The following is a 21,807-nucleotide window of genomic DNA, read 5'->3' as shown; positions in this document are numbered from 1 at the left end:
AACTTTGTATGACAGTTTTTTGCCCGACTTTTGATGAGCCTGATTATCTCATCCACAGTCATGAAATTACTACGTAGCTGGCAAGGCAATTGCACTGTGGGCGAGTATGCTGTAGAATTTCATGCACTGGCCTCCGAGATTGGCTGGGGTGAAGATAGCCATCTTCTGATAAGGCCTAGCTGAAATAATCGAAGAACTGGCAGGCTGAGATCTTCCACCCTCCATGGAAGCACTTATTACCTGAATATCCATGTGGATTTAAGGTTCCAGGAACAAGCCCAAGAGAAGAAAACATCCCCCTGACCTATCTGTTTGCCTCCTGAGATCCATCACCACTGGAAGGCTGCCTTGGACCCTATGATGGTAGTTTCTTCTGAAGAACCTGTGCAATTCGGTAGATCTTAGCTCTCGGAAGAAGAGAAATGGAGGCAGAGACAACATAGCCTTTGTCTTTACTGCACTACTCAGGGGCATTTTGCTAGCTACTGCCAGAGAGATTGGAAATGCCTCAGAACGTAGGCTTGGTTGGGAAGATAAATCTGAGTTATCCTGCCTCCTGTCCATAGCAGGTGGTACCTGTTTATCTCAACTTCAGGGTGACCACTGTTCAAACAGAGGCCTTACTAGATTCCAGAGCACGTGTCAATTTTATTCAGGAGGCTTTGCTGCATCAGTATAGCTGGCCCAACACTGCCTTGAGAAACCAATTAAAAAAAAAAAAGTCACCACCAACCAGGTGCAATCAAAAAATGCCTAAACATGTATAGAACCCAGGTATCACAAATTCAGAAATGGATTTTTGTAACTGAAAAAACATGATTTAAAAATAATTGAAGAAAGGGTAGCTAGTATTCATATGATTCTTTTTTAACCACTGCCACCAACCAAGGTCAACAGGGTTGTATGCTGATTTTATAATCAACTAACCAACCTCCTTCTATGCTACATCTTTATTTAAATACTATTATTTTTATAAAAGACTTTACCCTCTAGGTTTAACCTTTTCCATTCTTTCTACTTCCAGAGTTTGACCTCCCTTTCAGTACTACCCTTGCCACACTCACACGTTCCTCCGCTTGTGTGCACGTGCTTCCTCTCTCGCACACACAGGCTCCCTCTTACAAACCACCCTCACTACTCGCATACACACACACAATTCCATTTTCATACATACCAGCACCCAGTCTCTCTCACACATACACACTCCTTCACAGTCTCCTCACATTGACTCCCTCTCTCTGGCACAAACACCCACTCTAACACATGTTCTCTCACATGTGCACACACCCCTACACACAAGCTTGCAGTCTCACACACAACCTCTGCACACAGACTCTCACTCACTGGGGCTGGCTCTGTCTCTGCCATGAGCAAGGTTGTCCCTATTTTTGTCACAAGCGGGATGGACTCCACCCGCAGCAGGCCGGGGCACACTCCATCTCTGCCATGGCATGCTGAGTCCCGCTCCAAATTCTGCACACGAGGGGAATTCTGCGCTCCACAGTGCAGAATTCCCCGAGGAGTACCACTGGGCCCTTCCTACTAGGAGCACAGTTCCATTTGTTTGAGCCAGTGAGACTGGGGGCAGGTTCCAATCTTGCCTGATCTGCAGGGCCTGTTGCCTCAGTACATGATGGCTACTGACATATGCTGACCTTTTGCAATGTTATCTTTACTTACCCGTTATATAGCCTGTATATAACATGCTTTGCTGCCTCCTTGTAAATATGTACTACTAACTATATTATATAGATTTTTTATGATAACCAGTTCCCTACCCCCCACCTTCCTTTTGTTCTTGCATTCACATACTTCCCTTTTACCCTTACATTACTTGTTCTCATTGTTACTTGTTCCATGTAAAGCCCGTTGCTAGTTTTGTTCTCTGTAAACCGATGAGATGTTCCCAACGTACGTCGGTATATAAATGCCATTAAATAAAATATGTAATAAGCAACAGCCTTGCAGCTCTGGCGACCGTCCAGATTTCTCAAAGCCCTTCACCTTGGAAGTAGAAGCCACGACCATTGAAGTAGCGGCTGTCCTTACTCAACACAATAACCAAAGGATCCATGTGCCATGCTGTCACTTCTCCAATGGACTCAAGCCTGCAGAAAAGGACCAATGGGCTGGCGCCCTTTCACATTCTTCTAGAACCGCAGATTCCTTGGGACATCTGCTGAAATCTGCACCTAGATTCCAAGTCTTCCAGATGGTAAAAGTATTCAGTTGATGCTTCGCCTAGAAGACAACACTAGGAGTCCTGGTGCAGAAGTTTAGAAAGGAGGGGGGGGGAGGGGGGAAACGTTTGGCCAGCCATGGGATTGCCCACGACTGGCCTTACTGATGACATTGCCACAGTGGGTTATTTAGACCCTGGCCGCACTCTCCACTGGTGCCTGAGCAACAGGTCTTCTGCCTTGTGTGCAGTACATGTTGCCTCAACGTTTCTTGCTTTGTCTTGTCTTGTCCATCCCTGCCTCATCCTTGCTCTGAATCCTTTAACTCCTGCTTGCTCACTTGGGGGAGGGGGCACAATGCAAAAAAAAAAATGCACTGAAAGCAGGCGCTGAGTGTTAAGCACCTGCTTTCCTAATGTGCCCCCCAGGCACCTCTCCTGGGGGCATAATGCAATATTTAGATAGCGCCTCCTTAACAGTGCGATCCCTAGGGTCAATTGCACGCTCCTTGACAGTGGGCACCTGGGAGAGGTCAGCTGTCCACCGGTTAAGAACACAGATGCTGAATTTATCGGCGTCTTCCTAATTGGCGCATATCCATGGGTTTGGAAAATGGACGCTGGTTAAATGAACATCCATTTCCTGAACCTGACCACTGGTACTTTAAAAATTTTATTTTTTTTTTAATCTTTCACTGTACAGAAAAGCAGTACTTTCTGTTTTTCTGTGCAACTTTTTGGGGGCGCTCAGAAATTAACACCTGTTTTGGGCAGACATTTAATTTCTGAGCTCAAACTTATGTATTGGATGCACTTTTTTTTTGCATTTGGTGTGACTAACTAGCCAGCCTCATCAACATGCATTTGCATGTGATAAGCGCTATTAGTTTCATGGTGCGTTGGATGCGTGGAGTCGCTAATCTCCTTTTAGCATAAGGGGCTGTGGATGTGCCTACACAACCCACATCCAACTGTGGGTTAAACATTGCAGTCAGCTGAGCACACTGTATTGCATAGGCCCTTTGGATCTGTCCTTGGCTATGGACTTTGACTATTCTCTTGCTTGTTTGCTGCCTGGACCTGACTTATGCTTTGGACCCTGATCACTCTCATGCCTGCTGCTTGTCCCTGGTTCCTGTATGATTGGCTAGATTCAGGGCAAACAGCAATCATTGGACATTCTTACTCTGACCCCTAGGGATATACACTGAAGTCCTACCGGCCCCTTGGACCCAGAGGTTCAACCTGCAGCAAACAGGGCTGGTATAGGAGAAGCTCCGTCCTGTTGAAGGGCGTGTTTGCCAGCTGTTGGCATGGGTCTAGTAAGTTAGTCTGCCATGTTGTGCCAACCACAACAAAGCACAAGGACTCACCAAATGTGACATTTAGTTTTGATCCCAATAGACTGGGTGTAGCAGTTGCCAAAAACTGTCAAATTTGACTAGCTAACTGTATCATGCATAGTTATATGCTAGCTGGTCTAAAAATCATTGACTTTGTTGAATTATCAAGTGAGAGCCATGGTGACTTCAATTACACACTTCAGGGCTGCCTCAATTGAAGACATCCACAAAGTTGTAATTGTATCATCTGTATACAGCTTCATATCCCACTATTATCTAGGCAGCATGTGCTGAAGCATTTTTGGGCAACCTGCTCTCAACTAGTGGGGCCAGGATGTTTTTCTGTACTTGCCGTCCTTGGGACTATCTACATATCATGGCTAATTCAACATTGCTTGTCAAAGCAACAGAATTGCATGGCTTATAAAGTGAGGAAGCACTGTGGATTAACTAGAAAGAGAGAATGGTTCAGAAAGAGGTATCATTAGTATCCTTTGAAGATGCATTAGAATTCGGGCATCCCGACAGTGAGGTTCCAATAATAAGAAAAGTAGTCCAAGTGACTGTAACTAAAAACTCACCTAAGCTAAAAAAAAATTCTAACTAATGAAAATACAAACAAAAAATACACTTTGAAATGTTTATATGCTAATGCCCGGGAGGCGGTGTGGTGCTTTATGTCCGGGATGGCATAGAGTCGAACAGGATAAACATCTTGCATGAGACTAAATGCACAATTGAATCTTTATGGGTAGAAATCCCCTTGTGTGTTGGAAGACTATAGTGATAGGCGTATACTACCATCCACCTGGTCAAGATGGTGAGACGGATGGTGACATGCTAAGAGAAATTAGGGAAGCTGACCAAATTGTAGTGCGGTAATAATAATGGGAGAGTTCAATTACCCCAATATTGACTGGGTAAATGTATCATCGGGACATGCTAGAGAGATAAAGTTCCTGGATGGAATAAATGACATTTTTATGGAGCAATTGGTTCAGGAACAGACAAGAGGGAGCAATTTTAGATCTAATTCTCAGTGGAGCACAGGAATTGGTGAGAGAGGTATCTGTGGTGGGGCCGCTTGGCAATAGTGATCATAATATGATCAAATTTGAATTAATGACTGGAAGAGGGACAGTAAGCAAATCCATGGCTCTTGTGCTAAACTTTCAAAAGGGAAACTTTGATAAAATGAGAAAAATAGAAAAAAACTGAAAAGAGAAGCTACAAAGGTAAAAAGTGTGCAAGAGGCCTGGTCATTGTTAAAAAAAACAAAAAAAACAAAAAAAAACCATCCTAGAAGCACAGTCCAGATGTATTCCACATATTAAGTAAGGTGTAAATTAGGCAAAACTATTACCGGCATGGTTAAAAGGGGAGGTGAAAGAAGCTATTTTAGACAAAAGATCTTCATTCAAAAATTGGAAGAAGGATCCAACAGAAGAAAATAGGATAATGCATAAGCATTGGCAAGTTAAATGTAAGACACTAACAAGACAGGCTAAAAGAGAATTTGAAAAGAAGTTGACCGTGGAGGCAAAAACCCACAGTAAAAACGTTTTTAAATATAACTGAAGCAGAAAGCCTGTGAGGGAGTCAGTTGGACCGTTAGATGATCAAGGGGTTAAAGGGGCACTTAGAGAAGATAAGGCCATTGCAGAAAGACTAAAGAATTTCTTTGCTTCGGTGTTTACTGAAGAGGATGTTGGGGAGGTCCCCGTACTGGAGAAGGTTTTCATATGTAATTATTCAGATGGACTGAACCAAATCGCGGTGAACCTAGAAGATGTGGTAGGCCTGATTGACAAAGTGAAGAGTAGTAAATCACCTGGACTGGATGGTATACACCCCAGAGTTCTGAAGGAACTAAAAAATGAAATTTCAGACCTATTAGTAAAAATGTGTAACCTATCTTTAAAATCATCCATTGTACCTGAAGACTGGAGGATAGCTGCTATAACCCCAATATTTAAAAAGGGCTCCAGGGGCGATTCGGGAAACTACAGACCGGTTAGACTGACTTCAGTGCCAGGAAAAATAGTGGAAACTGTTCTGTGATTTTGATTTGATATTTAGAACATATAGAAAGACATGGCTTAATGGAAAAAAGCATGGCTTTACCCAAAGCAAGTCTTGCCTCACAAATCTGCTTCACTTTTTTGAAGGAGTTAATAAACATGTGGATAAAGGTGAACCGGTAAATGTAGTGTACTTGGATTTTCAGAAGGCGTTTGACAAAGTTCCTCATGAGAGGCTTCTAGGAAAAGTAAAAAGTCATGGGATAGGTGGCGATGGCCTTTCGTGGATTACAAACTGGCTAAAAGACAGGAAGCAGAGAGGAGGATTAAATGGACAATTTTCTCAGTGGAAGGGTGTGGGCAGTGGAGTGCCACAGGGACCCTTACTTTTCAATGTATTTACAAATGATCTGGAAAGAAATGAGGAGTGAGGTAATCAAATTTGCAGATGATACAAAATTGTTCAGAGTAGTTAAATCATAAACAGATTGTGATAAATTGCTGGAAGACCTTGTGAGACTGGAAAATTGGGCATCAAAATGGCAGATGAAATTTAATGTGGATAAGTGCAAGGTGATGCACATAGGGAAAAATAACCCATACTATAGTTATACAATGTTAGGTTCCATATTAGGTGCTACCACCCAAGAAAGAGATCTAGGTGTCATAGTGGATAACACATTGAAATTGTCTGTTCAGTGTGCTGCGACAGTCAAAAAAGCAAACAATGTTGGGAATTATTAGGGAATGGTGAATAAAATGGAAAATGTCATGCCTCTGTATCGCTCCATGGTGAGACCGCACCTTGAATACTGTGTACAATTCTGGTTGCCACATCTCAAAAAAGATATAGTTGTGATGGAGAAGGTACAGAGAAGGGTGACCAAAATAAAGGGAATGGAACAGCTCCCCTATGAGGAAAGACTAAAGAGGTTAGGACATTTCAGCCTGGAGAAGACGGCTAAGGGGGGATATGATAGAGGTGTTTAAAATCATGAGAGGTCTAGAATGGGTAGATGTGAATCTGTTATTTACTCTTTCGGATAATAGAAAGACTAGGGGGCACATTTAAAACTAATTGGAGTACGCTCTTTTTCACTCAACCCACAATTAAACTCTGGAGTTTGTTGCCAGAGGATGTGGTTAGTGCAGTTAGTGTAGCTGGTTTTAAAAAAAGGATTGGATAAGTTCTTGGAGGAGAAGTCCATTACCTGCTAATAATTAAGTTGACTTAGAAAATAGCCACTGCTATTACTAGCAACAGTAATATGGAATAGATTTAGTTTTTGGGTCCTTGCCAGGTTCTTATGGCCTGGATTGGCCACTGTTGGAAACAGGATGCTGGGCTTAATGGACCCTTGGTCTGACCCAGTATGGCATGTTCTTATTGATGTAATAAACAGACCTCCATAGCAGATAGAACAAATGGCTAGAGATTTAATGATGGATATTCACAAAATTGCTATGAAAGGGAAGCTCCTTTTGCCAGTGGGATTCCAATCTGCTTGATGTTGCTTGGGATATCCTGGCTGTGTTGTCTTCTAGAAATAGGGAGACTTTGAATCCTCTGCAAGGAAAACTGTTCTGCCAGCTGGTAATCTAACCTATATAGGAGGGTGCAATACTGGACCTGGTGCATACCAATGGAGACAGTATCTTTGTGAAGTTATTTGAGATCTAGTAATCACTGTATGATGTAGTTTAGTATTGGAGCACAGGAGATTAAGGTTCATTCAGGAAAATTAACTTTTTGTTAAAATGGGGGAGTATCTCAGTTGTTAGCTGGTTGACAATCTAGGGGAAGTATAAGAGCAATGGGAGAAATTAAAAGCAGATACTATAAGGGCATCTAACCTTGTTAAGAAAGTAAATAAAGGCAGGAGGAATTTTCTAAAGTAGTAGCTGGAAAGGTTAGTGTTCATCGACAATAAGAGTGCAAAAAGAGGAAGACAGGCGGCAATATCTGTAAAAGCTAAGAGAAGCTGGAAAAGTAATCAGGAATGCAAAAATTCAAATAGAAGAAAAAATAGAAAATGTAAAATGGGAGGGGGATAGAAGGAAGTGTGAAAGTGACCTAAGACACTGAGGTGAAGGGAAGGAATAGGTAGGCGATGAGGAAAAGGAAATTGCTTAACAAAAATATTTCCTGAACTGGATTACACAAAAATACAAAAAATTGGAAGTGAGGTAAATATCAATGGATGTTTCAGAAAAGTGTTTTGGGATGTGCTAACTAAATTTAAAATAGGTAAGGCAATGGGACCGGATGGGCTACATCCAAGGGAAATAAGGGAACTTGAAGTCCTGGCAGCTCTGCTGGCTGACCTTTTCAATGCTTCTTCAGAATCGGGAGTAGTTTGAGGACTGAAAACTGATATGGCTCCTCGATCCAACCTTTGTGGTGAGCAAATTAATAGAATCACTACTAAAAGATGCAGTTTCTGGAATCCAGTGGATTGATTGTAAGATCCAAGGTGAAATCCTGAGACATCTGATCAACTTCTTTGATTGGGTGACCAGAGAGTTGGATCAGAGGAGAGCGCTAGTTATAGTTTACTTGGGTTTCAGTAAGGCTTTTGACACAGTTCCGCATAGGTGACTTTAGATCCTATAGCAAGGGCACTCTATAAAGTGGCTAACTAAGTTAGAAACTGCATGAGTGCGAGGCGAGTTTACTAAGAGGGGGTGTTATTATTGATGTGCCTCTGGACCAACTCTTTTAAACATTTTTTTGTGAGCGACATAGCTGAAGAATTGTTAGGAAGGGTTTGATACCAAAATCTGTGACAGAGTAGGCAGCCTAGAAGGTGTGGAAGTCAGGAGGGATCTAGCGATGTTAGAGTCATGGTCTAGGACATTTGTTTCTCAACCATTGTGCCATAGCATACCTGTGTGCCAAGGAAAAGTCACCACTGCCTGGTATTCAAGTCTAGAGTAGCACCTTGCAGCAACAAGAGATACCAGCGGAGAGGTTTGTAAATTTTAGGACCTCCTTTCTGAGAGTAAGTACAAGTATGCATGCCTCTTCTTAGCTACAGCATGAGCCGTAGGGTGGCAGTTAACAGGCAGCATGTAGGGTCTAGAGAGCTGGGACCTGCTTTATGCAGTGCACACTGCACTGCCTCATCTCCCTTATCTTGAGGCCACCCAGTCTCTGTTTTATCTCCAGGCTGAATGAGACAGGGAAAGAGTTGCCTCAACACTCTGTGACTTGTGCTGCGTTTTGGAAGCAGCAACCGTGATAGAAGTCTGGCAGCCACATGCGGCAGCCAAGGTAGCTTACCAATCAAGCAGCCCAATGCTACATTGAGATCTCCCTTCTCCTGAACTTTATGTAAGGTGAGCTGCTCCATGACATGTTCATGTGTATCTTTGCACCCACTCCCCCTTTGTAATTGCTTCCCTAGCTCTTCTGTTGACAAAATGAATCCCCTTTTCTGCACTACCTGCTCCTTGGAGGCTGGCGTGACACTCAACATTTTTGTTAATGTAGGTGTTCCTTGGGTGTGAAAAGGTTTGGAAACCATGGTCTAGGATCTGGTGGCTAAGACTTAATGCTAAAAAAAAATAGAATAATGCATTTAGGATATAAAAACCCAAAGGAGAAGTACAGTGTTAAAGGTGAAATTTTTCTAAGCATGAAAGAGCAGGATCTGAGGTGATTGTATCTGATCTTAAGCTGGCCAAACAAGTGGATAAAGCAATAGCAAAAGCCAGAAAGATGCCTGGCTGCATAGAGAGAGGAATGGTCAACAGAAAAAGGGAGGTGATATTGCCCCTGATTAGGTGCTTTGTGAGACCTCATTTGGAATACTGTGTACAATTCTGGAGACTGCACCTTCAAAAGGATATAAACCAGTTGGGCTGTCCAGTGGGCGACTATTAAAATGGTCAGTCGTGTTCATTCTAAAACCTATGGGGATAGACTCGTATCTAAACATACATACCCTGGAGGAAATGTGAGATAGGGAAGATTATAATAGAGATATTTAAATATCTCAAGTTTCCATGGATAGGAGGTGAGTCTCTTTTGAGAGAAAGGAGGCTCTTGAATGAGGGGTCATGGAATGAGGGTAAAAGGGGGTATACTAAGGAATTATTTCTTTATAGAGAGGGTAATGGATTTATGGAACAGTCTCCCAATGGCAGTGGCATAGCGAGGGGGGGGGGGGGGTAGGGAGCCAAGGCACTACTGGCTGTGCACACCATGCAACTGCACTAGGCAGCACACCAGGAGGGCGGCAGTAGAAGAGGCCCACGAGGAGAATGCGTGTTCTCCTCCTCCTCCGCCTCCTCCTCTGTGCCAGTGTGAGGTATCCAAAACATGTGCAGCTAGCATGTGCTCTATACTTATCTCACTATGCAAGAGATCAGCATAGAGGAAGTGCTAGCCTTACGAGATTGGAGTAAAGCAGGGGCTAGCACACAAAGAAGAGCAGCACAACTGCTTCCCTCATCTGCTATCAATGGTATATGTGTGAATGAATGAGAGCCTGACTGGGGTCTGCCATGTGTGTGGGTCCGTGGGAACATGACTGGGGGTGGTGGTGTGTGTGTGAGAGCCTGGTGTATGAGAGAGGAAACGTGTGCATATGAGAGGGAGCTAGGCACTAGATGGCTATCAGTGGCCCAAATGATGACCTGCCGGTGGACTTCCTGCACCTAGCCAACAGGAAGATCACTAGAACCACTGGGAGACAGGTGATTAATATGTCAAGTTGTGACTGGGAGGGAAGAAAGGGATGAGGGTGGTGAGTGTGAGTGACTTGACATGAGGGGAAGTGGAAGGGAGGAGTGAGAAGAAGACAGAAGGGTGCATATGTATGAATGAACGGATGTGTAGATGAGAACGTTTCCTTCCTTTCCTGCGTTCCTGTCCACAACCCTGCTTCCCCCCTCCACGAATCTAGGGCAATCTCAGGGTGACTAGAAACCAAACATTCCCAGGTATGGCAAGGAGAACATCTTTTATCCTTATTAATTTTAATTATTTGGTGTTTGGTATGGGGATAGACTCTTATCTAAACATGCATACCCTGGAGGAAAGGTGAGATAGGAAAGAGATAATAGAGATATTTAAATATCTCAAGTTTCCATTGATAGGACTGGGGGTATGTGTGTGGGTCCATGGTAACATGACTGGGGTGTGTGTGTGTGTGTGTGTGTGGGAAATGCTAAGTTTTTATCCTTATTAGATAATCTGTTCATCTGTTTTGCAATACTGCCTTTATCAGTATGATTTCTATAATGGTGGATTTATTTATTTTTTTAATTTTGTTTTATGAGGGGTTTTTTTTTTTTTTGCATTATTGCATAGGAGTCTAGCTAGAGAATACAACTGCTGGGGACTGAGAGGATATGGGGTGTGTGGGGGGGGGGGAACTGGGGAGCAAGTCTGCTGGGGCCTATAAGGGTAGGAGAGAGACTGCTATTGCTTCTGTTTATCTGAGATGGGAATTAGAATTCAATTTTCTCTGAGACATTTTTGGGAAATGTGCATCTGAATGTTTCTAAATTACTTCTCTGGTGTTATAATGCAGGCAGAGTTTGGCTTTGGGGGGGTTTCCAGTTCAGCTTTTGTCGCCATGTTTCCTTTCTAATTTGTCAGTATGCTGTAATGAAGCTGCAGTGATGTGTACAGGTCAGAAGTGGGAAAAATTGGTGGTCTAATGGTCTGAAGTGGAAAAATGGGAATTTTTTGGAAGAATTTATAAATTTAACACCCCAATCCTTGACTCTTGGTCTTATTCTTTGTTAGAGAATGTTTTTGTTTGCTTGCAGTATGATGGAGGGAAGAGACAAGCTTGTCAGTCTGTCTGTAGGCAGGGAAGCTTTTGCCCCATAGTGTTCACAACGGTCTATCAGTTTGACAAAATCCCCATGAGAGGCTACTAAAAAAAAAAAAAGAAAAGTCTTGGGATAGCAGGAAGTGTACTTTTGTGGATTGCAAACTGGTTAAAACAGGAAACAGAGAGTAGGATTAAATAGTTTTTTTCAGTCAAGTAGTAAACAGTGGAGTGCCTCAGTGATAAGTACTTGGACCGGTGCTTTCTAATATATTTATGAATGATCTGGAAAGGGGAATGAGTGAGGTCAGATTTGCGGATGAGACAAAACTATTTAGAGTAGTTAAATTACAGGTGGATAGTGATAAATTTCAGGAAGCCTTTGAGAGACTAGAAGATTGGGAGTCCAAATGGCAGATGAAATCTAATGTGTACAAGTGAAGGTTGATGCATATAGGGAAAAATAACCCATGCTGTAGTTACACAAATTTAGGTGTCATAATGGAGAATTTATTGAATAGTCGGTTCAGTGTGCTGAGGCAGTTTAAAAAAATAACCCCCCCCCCCCCCCGACTGTTTGGAATTATTAGGAAGTAAATGGTGAATAAAATGAAAAATGTCGTAATGCCTCTGTATTGCTCTATAGTGAGACTGCACCTTGAGTACTGTGTTCAGTTCTGGTCGCTGCTTCTCAAAAAAGATATAGATGCTCTGGAGTAAGTACAGAGAAGGGTGACCAAAATGATAAAGGGGATGGAAAGGCTAAAGAGGCTAGGACTGTTCAACTTGAAGAAGAGATGGCTGAGGGGATATGATAGAAGTTTATAAAATCATGAGAGGATTAGAACAGGTAAATGTGAATTGAGATAATAGGACAATGGGGCACACCATAAAGTTAGCAAGTAGCACATTTTATACGCATTGAAGAACATTCATTTTCACTCAATGCATAATTTAAGCTCTGGAATTCATTGCCAGAGGATGTTGTTAAGGCAGTTAGCTAATCTGAATTTAAAAAATGGTTTGGACAAGTTCCTGGAGAGAAATCCATAAACTATTAGTGAGGTTGATTTAGGGAATAGCCACTACATTAGTAGCATGGATCTATTTAATGTTTGGGTACTTGCTAGGTACTTGTATCCTGGATTGGCCACTATTGGAAACAGGATGCTGGGCTTGATGGACCCTCAGTCTGACCCAATATGGCAACTTCTTTATTTCTTTTCTGGGGGTTTCTGTTAGTGTGACTTTCTTGCCCTTAAGCATTTTTACAAGAAAGAGTTGGAGGGAGAGGGTGCCAGATAGGCAACATAAATGTATTGGTCCCTGGGCACTAGAAACCTGCTATGCCTCTGCCCAAGAGTTAGAGGCAAAAGCTGGGATTTGAATTCAAGAAAGCATAGGATAAATGTAGGGGATCTCTGAGAGGAGTGATGGGATTTGTAAAACTAAATTAGTTGGGTGGATGGGCAGACTATTTAGGCCATATGCCATAGTCTTTTTCTGCTGTCATGTTTGTTTCTAAAGCAAGTTTGCTTACCTGAACAGACTTCCCCCATAGACAGCAGGATGAATTAGCCATGCTTATGTACTGCCCCCTCCCCCTCCCTCCGGGTCTGGACTATGAATTACCCCATGCCTGAGTTCTGTGCCCTTCCCAAATAACATCTCACTTGTTGTACCACAGACCAGATACAATCATTATACCAGAATAAAACAGTAATTAACCTTTTTACTAGTATTATGTAAATAGACAGTAAATCCAACCAGAATATTAAATGGGAAAAATACAGTAGTGAAGTATAATACATTTGCAGTATTATTTTAAATCAAACAATGCAAAAATAACACTGGGTATGAGCTGCTAGCCAGGTCAACCAACATACTCCTATGGAGAGTTTTTATTTAAAAAAAAAAAAAAAAAAAAAAGGAACACTAATAAAGATTGGGGGGGAGGGGGGGAAGAAACAGTGAAGTACCTAGCTTTCAGAAATTCTTTAACCCCCGAGTACTCGGTGTGTATGTTGGGAAACAGATCCACCCCAATGTCACCAGTTTATAAAGGGTGTACCCTGTCCAAACACAAAAATAGTGTGTGTGTGGGGGGGGAGGAATCAAGAAAATGGAGTCCCTCTTGATGGTGGAGCTGGCTAGTTGACAAACCAAATAGATGAGCAATGCAGTGTCTAGAAGGTTTCTCTCTCTCCTGGCAAGCTTCCCCAAATGGTTTACTTGGTTCTAAACAGAAAGTGGGCCTGGTTTCATTCTTTCAGAAAGACCATGGTCCATCAGCTTCTTTTTCCTTTCCCTAACTCGTGTGGCTGTGGCAAGGGTTTAAGGAGGGGGGAGGGAGGGGGGCACAGCCTAAGGGCGCTGGGCTAGGTGCGGAGAGGGGCGGACAATAGGTTTAGGGGCCAGCTCAAACCTGAGCATGAGCCAATGAGACAAGGAAGGCGGCGTCTCTGAGCTCAGGTACTTAGAGGTAGGGCGGGGTGGGGGGAGCACATTTGCAGCCTGGAAGCGAGAGCAACCCTCCCACCACCCCACAGCGCAAGGGGACACTGGGATTGGGGGGATAAGTCGTCACAGCCATAACAAAAGGAACAGCGGGTGCCCTCACCGGAGCATAAGGGGATGTGTCGCTGCATAGAGGGGAAGTTTTTGGTGTTGGGGGAGGGGGAAGGGGAGGAGCACAGCACCAAGGACTTTGCATAGGGGGAAAGCGGGGGCATGGATATAACTAAGCATGGCGGAGACCGAGATAATGGCCGGTCTGGGGGTGGCCCAATGAAGGCCTGGCATAAGCAATAACCGAGGCCCGCAAGGCCAGGGGTGGGAGGAGGCGGCAGAATACTGCACGGAGCGGCAGTAGCCACGGAGGCGTTCACGGAGCGGGATGCCAGTGGCGGGTGTTCCCCTTCACGGAGCGGAAGGCGGGATTGGCATTCACGGAGCGGGGTGCCAATGGTATACCACCTTCACGGAGCGGAAGGATGGAGGGCTGCCGTCTCCAAAAAAGCATTGGGGTGGGAAGAACAAGGAAGGTACCGGTGAGGGCGTGGCATTTAGCTAATGCCAATTGCGTTTAAGCTGCTGCAATATAAAGTAATAATGTTATAATGTTAAATTTTGGCTGTGGCCGTTTCTTCCACTTAATAAAAGTTATCTTGGTTTACCTACTCTGTTGTCGCGTGGTCAAGGGTGGGAGGGGCGGTCGTCCGTGAGCTACGGCGTGCCAGAGTTATGCTTCACTTTGGCTGAAAGGCTGAAACAGTTAAGTTGAGATATTGAATTTGTGATAAAAGGCAAGGAAATAAACCTTCTCCCTCCTCTGCTAAGGTACTTTCTGTGCAAAGTTTAGATTACTTAACTCAGTCTCTTAGGATGATCTAGCCATGTGCTCCAAGGCCTGGATAGGAAGTCTGTCAACTCCTGGCTCCTCTGTCCTTTGCTACACTTAATTTATGCTTGCTTGCCTGGAGAGTCGGCTAGCTTGCTCAAACTTGCCAACCTCTGAAATAAACTAAGGGGCTTATGAGGCAGCATGTGCACAAAGGAACCACCATGCATACTCTGTGCACTTACTAAGTTCTGAGAGACAAATCTGTTTTCATTCTGTTGGATGATGTCACCTATATGTAATGGCCAATTCACACATAAACAAAACTGCTGAATCAGTTACACTTTCCTAAAGTTTTAAAGCTCATGTGTTAATGAGGTTAAGAGGTTTAAAACTAGCATGCATGCTTGTTCTCATGGCAAAATGAAATTTTGCTGTAAGAGACACTTTTGATTTAAACTAATATATAATCTGAAGTTTTGACAAACTTTTTTTCTCTTTATTTTTTCTCTTTAGTCCTGCTACATATCAGGAAGCTGGCAATAATGGCTTCTGAAAATGGAGCAACTGTCAAACGTCATAACCCAGTAGAGAGTATCTGCCGAAAAATCAAGACTATACAGATGAGGGACCAGGAATCTAATCCTACCTTACAGATTCCGAAATTCCAATCTAGGAGTTATGATAGCCCACAGACAAGTATTAAGAAAAATTTAGAAGTGGTGTTAAAGAACAGGACTGTTAAAATCTCAGAAAAGAGTTCAGCAATGTTCTCCAGTCCTTTTGGTGACAGTGGGCAAGCTGAGAGCAAATACTATCTTCCTCCCAGTTTTACGTGGAATACTGATCTCCGTTTGAGTGCAACTCCTTCCCCGGTCACAACAAATAAGGAAAAAGATGGAAATTTGTGGCCTTTGTGTCAGGCTCGGAGCAGCTCCACACCACTGAGAAGAAAAGGCATGCATTCTCCTTTTCCACAGACCTTGGTCTCTAGTTTAAAGCTTAAAAACATTATCTGTGAAGATCGAAAGATGCCATCAAGCCACAGTTCAAGTTCCTACATACTAGATAAAAAATCTGAACAGGATGCTCTCCCATCTCCTTTGCAAATAAGGCTGTCCCTAAATAGAGGGGGACAAGGTAATACCTGAATTAGTAACGTCCTAATTAATTAAAATCTGTGCCACTGGCAGAATGTGGGGATATTTGGAGAACTAGCCCTGCCATTGCAGTAGATATGCTTTGCTAAGATCAAATGTAAGGTTTCTTGACCTTTTTGGCTAAAGCTGAGAATTTGTATAATATAAGTAGGGACCTTCATTTTCATTGGTTCTTCAAACACTCCTACACCTAATATTCACACATTCACCCTCACCCCACCCCCCCCAACTCCCTACCTCTCCCCTTCCCTCTCCCCCCACCTACTTTCCACCTCCTTTCTACCCCCTCCCTCTACTTAAACCTCCCTTAAAGTGAATTTTATCAGGACAACATATTGTATATAAAAAATTTGTTCCCAACCATGTGTATATATACCTCCTTTAAGTGTGGATACCCTCCTATATACCAGAATCTCCCCCCCCCCCCCTTTTTAGATAACCTCTTGCTCGTATCCCACTTTGCTAATTTCTACTTGTATAATCTAATCTGTTATTTGTATGTTCTTAATGTTCCTTATTTAATTATGCAATAATTGTAAAGCCTGTTGCTAAGTTCTGTTATATGTAAACCGGCGAGATGTTCCCAACGTTCGTCGGTATATAAAAGTTATTAAATAAATAAATTGTGTTTTATTTTACCCAGGAATTTATCAATGTTTATTACAAAAACAGGAGAGAGAAATAACTCATCATTTTTCAAGATAAATATAATTTTTGTTCTTTTTATAATAAACATTGATAATTTCCTGGGTAAAATAAAACACAATGAAAATGAATGTCTCTAAATACATGGGAAGTTAAAGCTGAATGCAGATCTGGTCTCTGGATAAAATAATATGCTTTTACTAATGTTGCTGTTGAACTTTACCCCTCCTGTTTTTCTTAAGATATGATATTTAAAATATTTTCTTGGTCAAGATATTGGTAATCCTCCTCTATTTGGTTGCACTATCTTGGTTCTAAAATAGTGTTAGCTATTAAGAATTGAGGAAAAGACTTCTTATTCCCCATGTTTCCCTGTGGTAGGTATAGAATATTGTTCTTCCAGTCCCCAAATAACTAATCTCCTCATCTCTCTAAAATAAACTAAAATAAAAAGTGGAGTGGGGAGCCATGGCAGCTAGAGCCAAAAAGGTGAGATCCTTTGTTTTGAGCAAGTCCATTGTTTAAAGAGTTTTGTGCTAGAAAAGGTCAAATTTTGTATTTTTGACTGTTCTGCTTGTGCTGGATGTATTGGCTTTTTGACATCTTCATCCACACACTATTGGTTAAGAGGTTGGGCAGTTTTGATGTTGGAGGGAGGGTTTTGCCGTGGTTTGAGTAATTTATATTAGTATTTATATTAGCAGCAGGTGAGGTTAGGGGACAAACGTTCTGCCCAGAAGATTTTCTGGTATGCTCAAGGGCTCTGCCCTCTCTTCCAGACTATTTTTAGTCACTAAGTTACATCTTGATATTAAATTCAGAATTTATGCAGACTGCACACAGCTGCTTCCTGTGGGTAGCTGTGCATCTACCATCATTAAAACTGATTTACTGGCACCAGAAAAGGTCTGTTTGAACGCTAGTAAGACTGAAACCTTTGTAGAGCAGTCTTGCAAATATCCTAGATACTCTGGTTTGCAAATACTCGGGACTGAAATTTGCAGTTTGAGGGAGGGGGGGGGGGGGGGATGTATTTCACTTTTGACATTAAAACCTCTAATATTCATGCTGTAAGCTACTTTCTATATGTTTAAATGCTGTAGACTCATATCTATTAAGGGTGATTTCTGTACATTTATCAAAGCCTTCATTTTGCTCACTATAGATTATTGTAATTCAGCTTTATGTGGGCTTGCCTAAGTGTTTGGAAAGTCTTGCAGTTGTTACAAAATGCTGCCACTTGATTTGATCTTGGATTGTTCTTCAGGTATCATGTCATGCCTGTATTGTGTTTTTTACATTGACTCCTGGTGGCACAAAGTAAACTTAGTAGCACTTACTTTTAAAACTTTGAGGCAGGATGGTCCATATTACCTGACAAGTTTAACTGTCCATGATCCTCAGCGTACCCTGGCTTTAAAAAAAAAAAAAAAGGTTAATGGTGCCGTCTCATCAGTACATACATTGGCAGGAAATATGCAGAGAGCTTTCAGTCGCAGGGTCTATGCCATGGAATACTGTTTCTCCCGAAATACGTGAAACTGTCAACTGTGCAATGTTTAGGTTTTCAAATTTCTTCTTTTTCCAACAGGGCATCTTGAAAGGCTGATGGTTTTCCGCAGATAAGCAGGCTGAATTAGCCATACATTCTGGGAATCATCCTCTGGTCCTCTAGATCAGTGGTTCTCAACAGGTGTGTTGGGACACATTAGTGTGTCGCAAAGCCCTGGTAAGTGTGTCGCAGAGCCAGCAGAAGACTGATCTTTCCTCATCAGTCTGGGCAGGAGTTGGCTGACTTCTGGGTATGACAGGAAGCTGCTCTTGCTTCCTCTTCCTTGTCCAGTGGGAGGTTGTTCCTTCCTCCTTTACACAATATCACAAACTCCTGTTCATATGGGTCCAACAGGACACCAACTTTATCTTCCTCGGCCTGGCCTGGCAGTGAGGCTGCTGCTGCTGCTGTCTTCAATCCATGCAGATGTGAAACAGGAGCAGAAGGGAGAAATGTGCGTACTCTTAGATCCGCTGCTGCCTCCTTATCTTCCTCTCCTCATGCTTCTTGCCCTCACCTGCTGCTGATAAAGATGGAGAGAGTCTCTGGATTGGAATGAAGTCTTTTCTGCTGAATGGGAGTTAGGAGGAGAGGGAAATGTACTGGGCAGGAAGGTGTGGGAAGAAAGGAAGTCTGGTGGGGGAAAGGAGGTTGGGGTTGCTGGGTAGGGAAGAGAGATGGGAGTGTGGGGCTGCTGGGTTGGGGTGGTGGGGGAAAGGAGGTTGCTGAGCAGGAAAGGGTAAGAAAGGTGGTCAGAGGTATTCTGGGCAGGGAGAGTTGAGCAGGGGAGAGAGAAAGCACGGGGAAGAGGATGCAGAGGTGGGAGGTGTCGCATATTGGACAGGGATATGAGCATGTGAAGGGATGATTGATTAGTTGGGAGGTGATGGGGCATGGAGGGGAGTGACTGGGTACAAGGGCCATACAATGTCAGTTTTGAGAATATGCATTCCTTCTCTCTTTGAACTTTGCTTAGTGTAGGAGGAAATATAATTTTTCCTGGCGTGTAGCCAGATGGACTCAGAACAAATGGGTATAGTATGCTCGTGCTAGCAGTTGGAGACTGATCTGACGTCAGCACGGGTATATATACCCCCACAGGAAGCGTAGCAACTCAGTAATTTCAGTCTCCAAAGCAGTTTGGAGAGCCTGCACGCTCGCTGAGCGTGTTTCCAATCTACTTTCTATTTTCTACTTTCTTCTTACTAACTTTCTACTGCAACATCGAGCCCCGCACTCCTGCGGTGATACCCTTGGGGTCCCTCCCCCAGTTGAGTTTCCCGGGATGATTTCCGCAATCCCCCGGAGGTTTAAGACCTCTGTCCGGTGGCCGAATCGCGGCAGGGACGTAGCCCTCGGGCGTGGCGAGCGAGGTGCCTCGGTCCCGGCGTGGACGAGGCAGCGGGTGCATATCCTCAAACGCGGCGGTGAAGGTACTTGCCCTCTCCCCCCGCAGCCGGAGACCGCCCGGGTTCCAGCCGGGAAGCACCGAGGATCAGGTAAGGCGTACATCTCTTACTTTTGGTCTCCGAGGGATGAGGATCGGTGGCGTGGCCTGTAGGCACGCCGTGGAGGGCGCCATTTTGTTGGCCTTGTTCAGGTATTGAGCGCCCATGATAGGCGCCTGTCTATGACTAAGATTGCTAACCGCATATTACTGAGAGCATATTGGATACCATTGTGCATATATTGCTGACCGCTTATTGCTGAGAGCATATTGGATACCATTGTGCGTATATTGCTAACCGCATATTGGATACCATTGAGCGCATATTGCTGACCGCATATTGCTGAGAGTATATTGGATATCATTGAGCGTCTATTACGGCTGCATATTATTGAGCGCCTGTTGTGTTGAGCGCCTGTTATGTTAAGCGTATATTGCTGCCGCATATTATTGGGCGCCTGTTCTATTAAGCGTACATTGCTGCCGCATATCATTAAGCGCATATTTTTCAATGGAACAGAACGCCTCAGCGTCTTCATACTCCGCATGCCAGCTTAGAGCCATGCACAGTGAAGAGCCAGACTCCCTTTGTGCCCAATGTGAGGAGGCCGTGGGACCTTCGGGCCAGGACCAGTCTCTGCCACGGTTTGCTGACAGTTCCCCAGGGGCTACCCCGGATTTAGCGGGCAGTCTCGACCAACCTGGAATACCGGGAGACCTAGTACCCCGGCGATTAGAGACTGCTTCCATTTCCTGGGTGGATCTCTTTAAGGGAATTCATGCTTTTGTCCAGATGCAAACAGCTTCCCGTCCAGGCCCTGCTGTTCCTGCTACTGCTGTAGCTGCGGCGGTTGCGGTTCCAACGGATCCTGTTCCTGGACCTTCACGCCCTTATCGTGGGCAGGATCTCCCGCCTCCAGACAGTCCGGTTCAGACGGATCCTGATGTTTCACCGGACGAGTCCGAACCCCCGGACGAGGGGGAACTTCCCTCAGGGATTGAGCAATACAGAACCATGAGGCGGTTCTTCCCTAAAGAGGATCTCTCCGACCTGGTATCTCAATGCCTGGCGGAGTTGGATATTACAAGGTCCCAGCGCTACAGTACCCTCTGCGCAGAACCCCTGCTGGAAGGTCTTCGTTCTACAGCCCGCCATTTTCCAATCTTGAAAGCCGCACAACAACTGAATGGGCTGCTCCAGCGGCCTCATTCAAAGGGGGTCGGGCCCTGACAGGTATGTACCCCCTGGCACCCGGCTATTCAGGAACTGCTGGCGTGCCCTCAGGTGGACGCCTTGATTAGTGCTGTGGTTAAGCGCACTACCATTCCAGTTGAATGGGGGGCGGCCCTCAAGGAGCCTCATGACCGGCGATTGGACGCCATTCTGAAACAGACCTTTGAGGTGGCTGCTCTATCTTTGCGGATCGCAACCTGCTGCACAGTGGTGACGCGTTCCTATTTGTCACAAGTCAGGAACAATGCTCCAGCAGCAGACATGGAGTCAGCTCTCTCGTTCCTCACGGATGCTGCATCTGACCTAGTCCGGACAACAGCTAAGGGGATCTCATCCTCCGTAGCCGCCAGGAGGCAGCTCTGGATCTGGAATTAGTTAGCTGATGCTCCTTCGAAGACACGCCTCACCAGAATGCTCATTCCTGTTTGGCAGCGACCTTGATAGACTAGCCAGCACATGGGGCGCCTCTCCAATACCTCGACTGCCGGAAGATCAGTTCAGAAGGAACGAGCGTGCCTTTCCAAGGCCCTCCAGGGGTAGAAGCTCCCAGCGCTTCACTCCCTATAGGAGTCGCTACCAGGCGCCTCGTCCTCAGGCCAGGAGTCAGTCCTTTCGGACCAAGCAGCGCAAGAGGGGAGCTGGCCCGGGTTCCGGTCCCGGCCGCGCCTCCCAATGAGAATCCGCCGATTCATCTGGGGGACGGAGCCATAGGGAGCAGGTTAACCCTCTTCTACCCCAGATGGGTCGAGATTACATCGGACCAGTGGGTCCTCGCCATCATCCGAGAGGGGTATTATCTGGACTTTCATCATCTCCCTCCGGACAGGTTTGTGGAATCTTCATGTCCCATACGCAAGAAGGCGGCATTGGAAGCTACCCTTGCGAGGCTCCTGTCCTTGAAAGCCATCATCCCAGTACCTGCATGGGAAGTGAATTCTGGACACTATTCTATTTATTTCATGGTACCCAAGAAAGGGGCACCTTTCGGCCCGTACTGGACCTCAAGTCAGTCAATCGATACTTAAGGGTCCCGAGGTTTCGCATGGAAACTCTGTGCTCAGTCAAGACCGCAGTACAGCCAGGAGAATTCTTCACGGCCT

General features: G+C 44.4%; 1 protein-coding gene across 5 annotated transcripts in view; it reads left to right on the top strand.

Annotated features, from left to right (window-relative positions):
- Positions 1–21,807, top strand: part of LOC115090703 (lymphoid-restricted membrane protein-like) — a 1,037,620-nt gene that overhangs the window by 56,747 nt on the left and 959,066 nt on the right. For all 5 annotated transcript variants that reach the window (XM_029600146.1, XM_029600141.1, XM_029600144.1 and 2 more), the window contains exon 2: positions 15,186–15,809. In XM_029600146.1, the coding sequence (XP_029456006.1) occupies positions 15,215–15,809 (595 nt within the window). In that variant the 5' untranslated portion in view covers positions 15,186–15,214. The remainder of the gene's footprint in view (positions 1–15,185; positions 15,810–21,807) is intronic.

Source organism: Rhinatrema bivittatum, chromosome 4 (assembly GCF_901001135.1).
Source record: "Rhinatrema bivittatum chromosome 4, aRhiBiv1.1, whole genome shotgun sequence".
In the NCBI taxonomy this organism is placed as follows: Eukaryota; Metazoa; Chordata; class Amphibia; order Gymnophiona; family Rhinatrematidae; genus Rhinatrema; species Rhinatrema bivittatum.
Note: the sequence above shows the minus strand (reverse complement) of the source record. Positions and strands in the feature narration are given on the sequence as shown.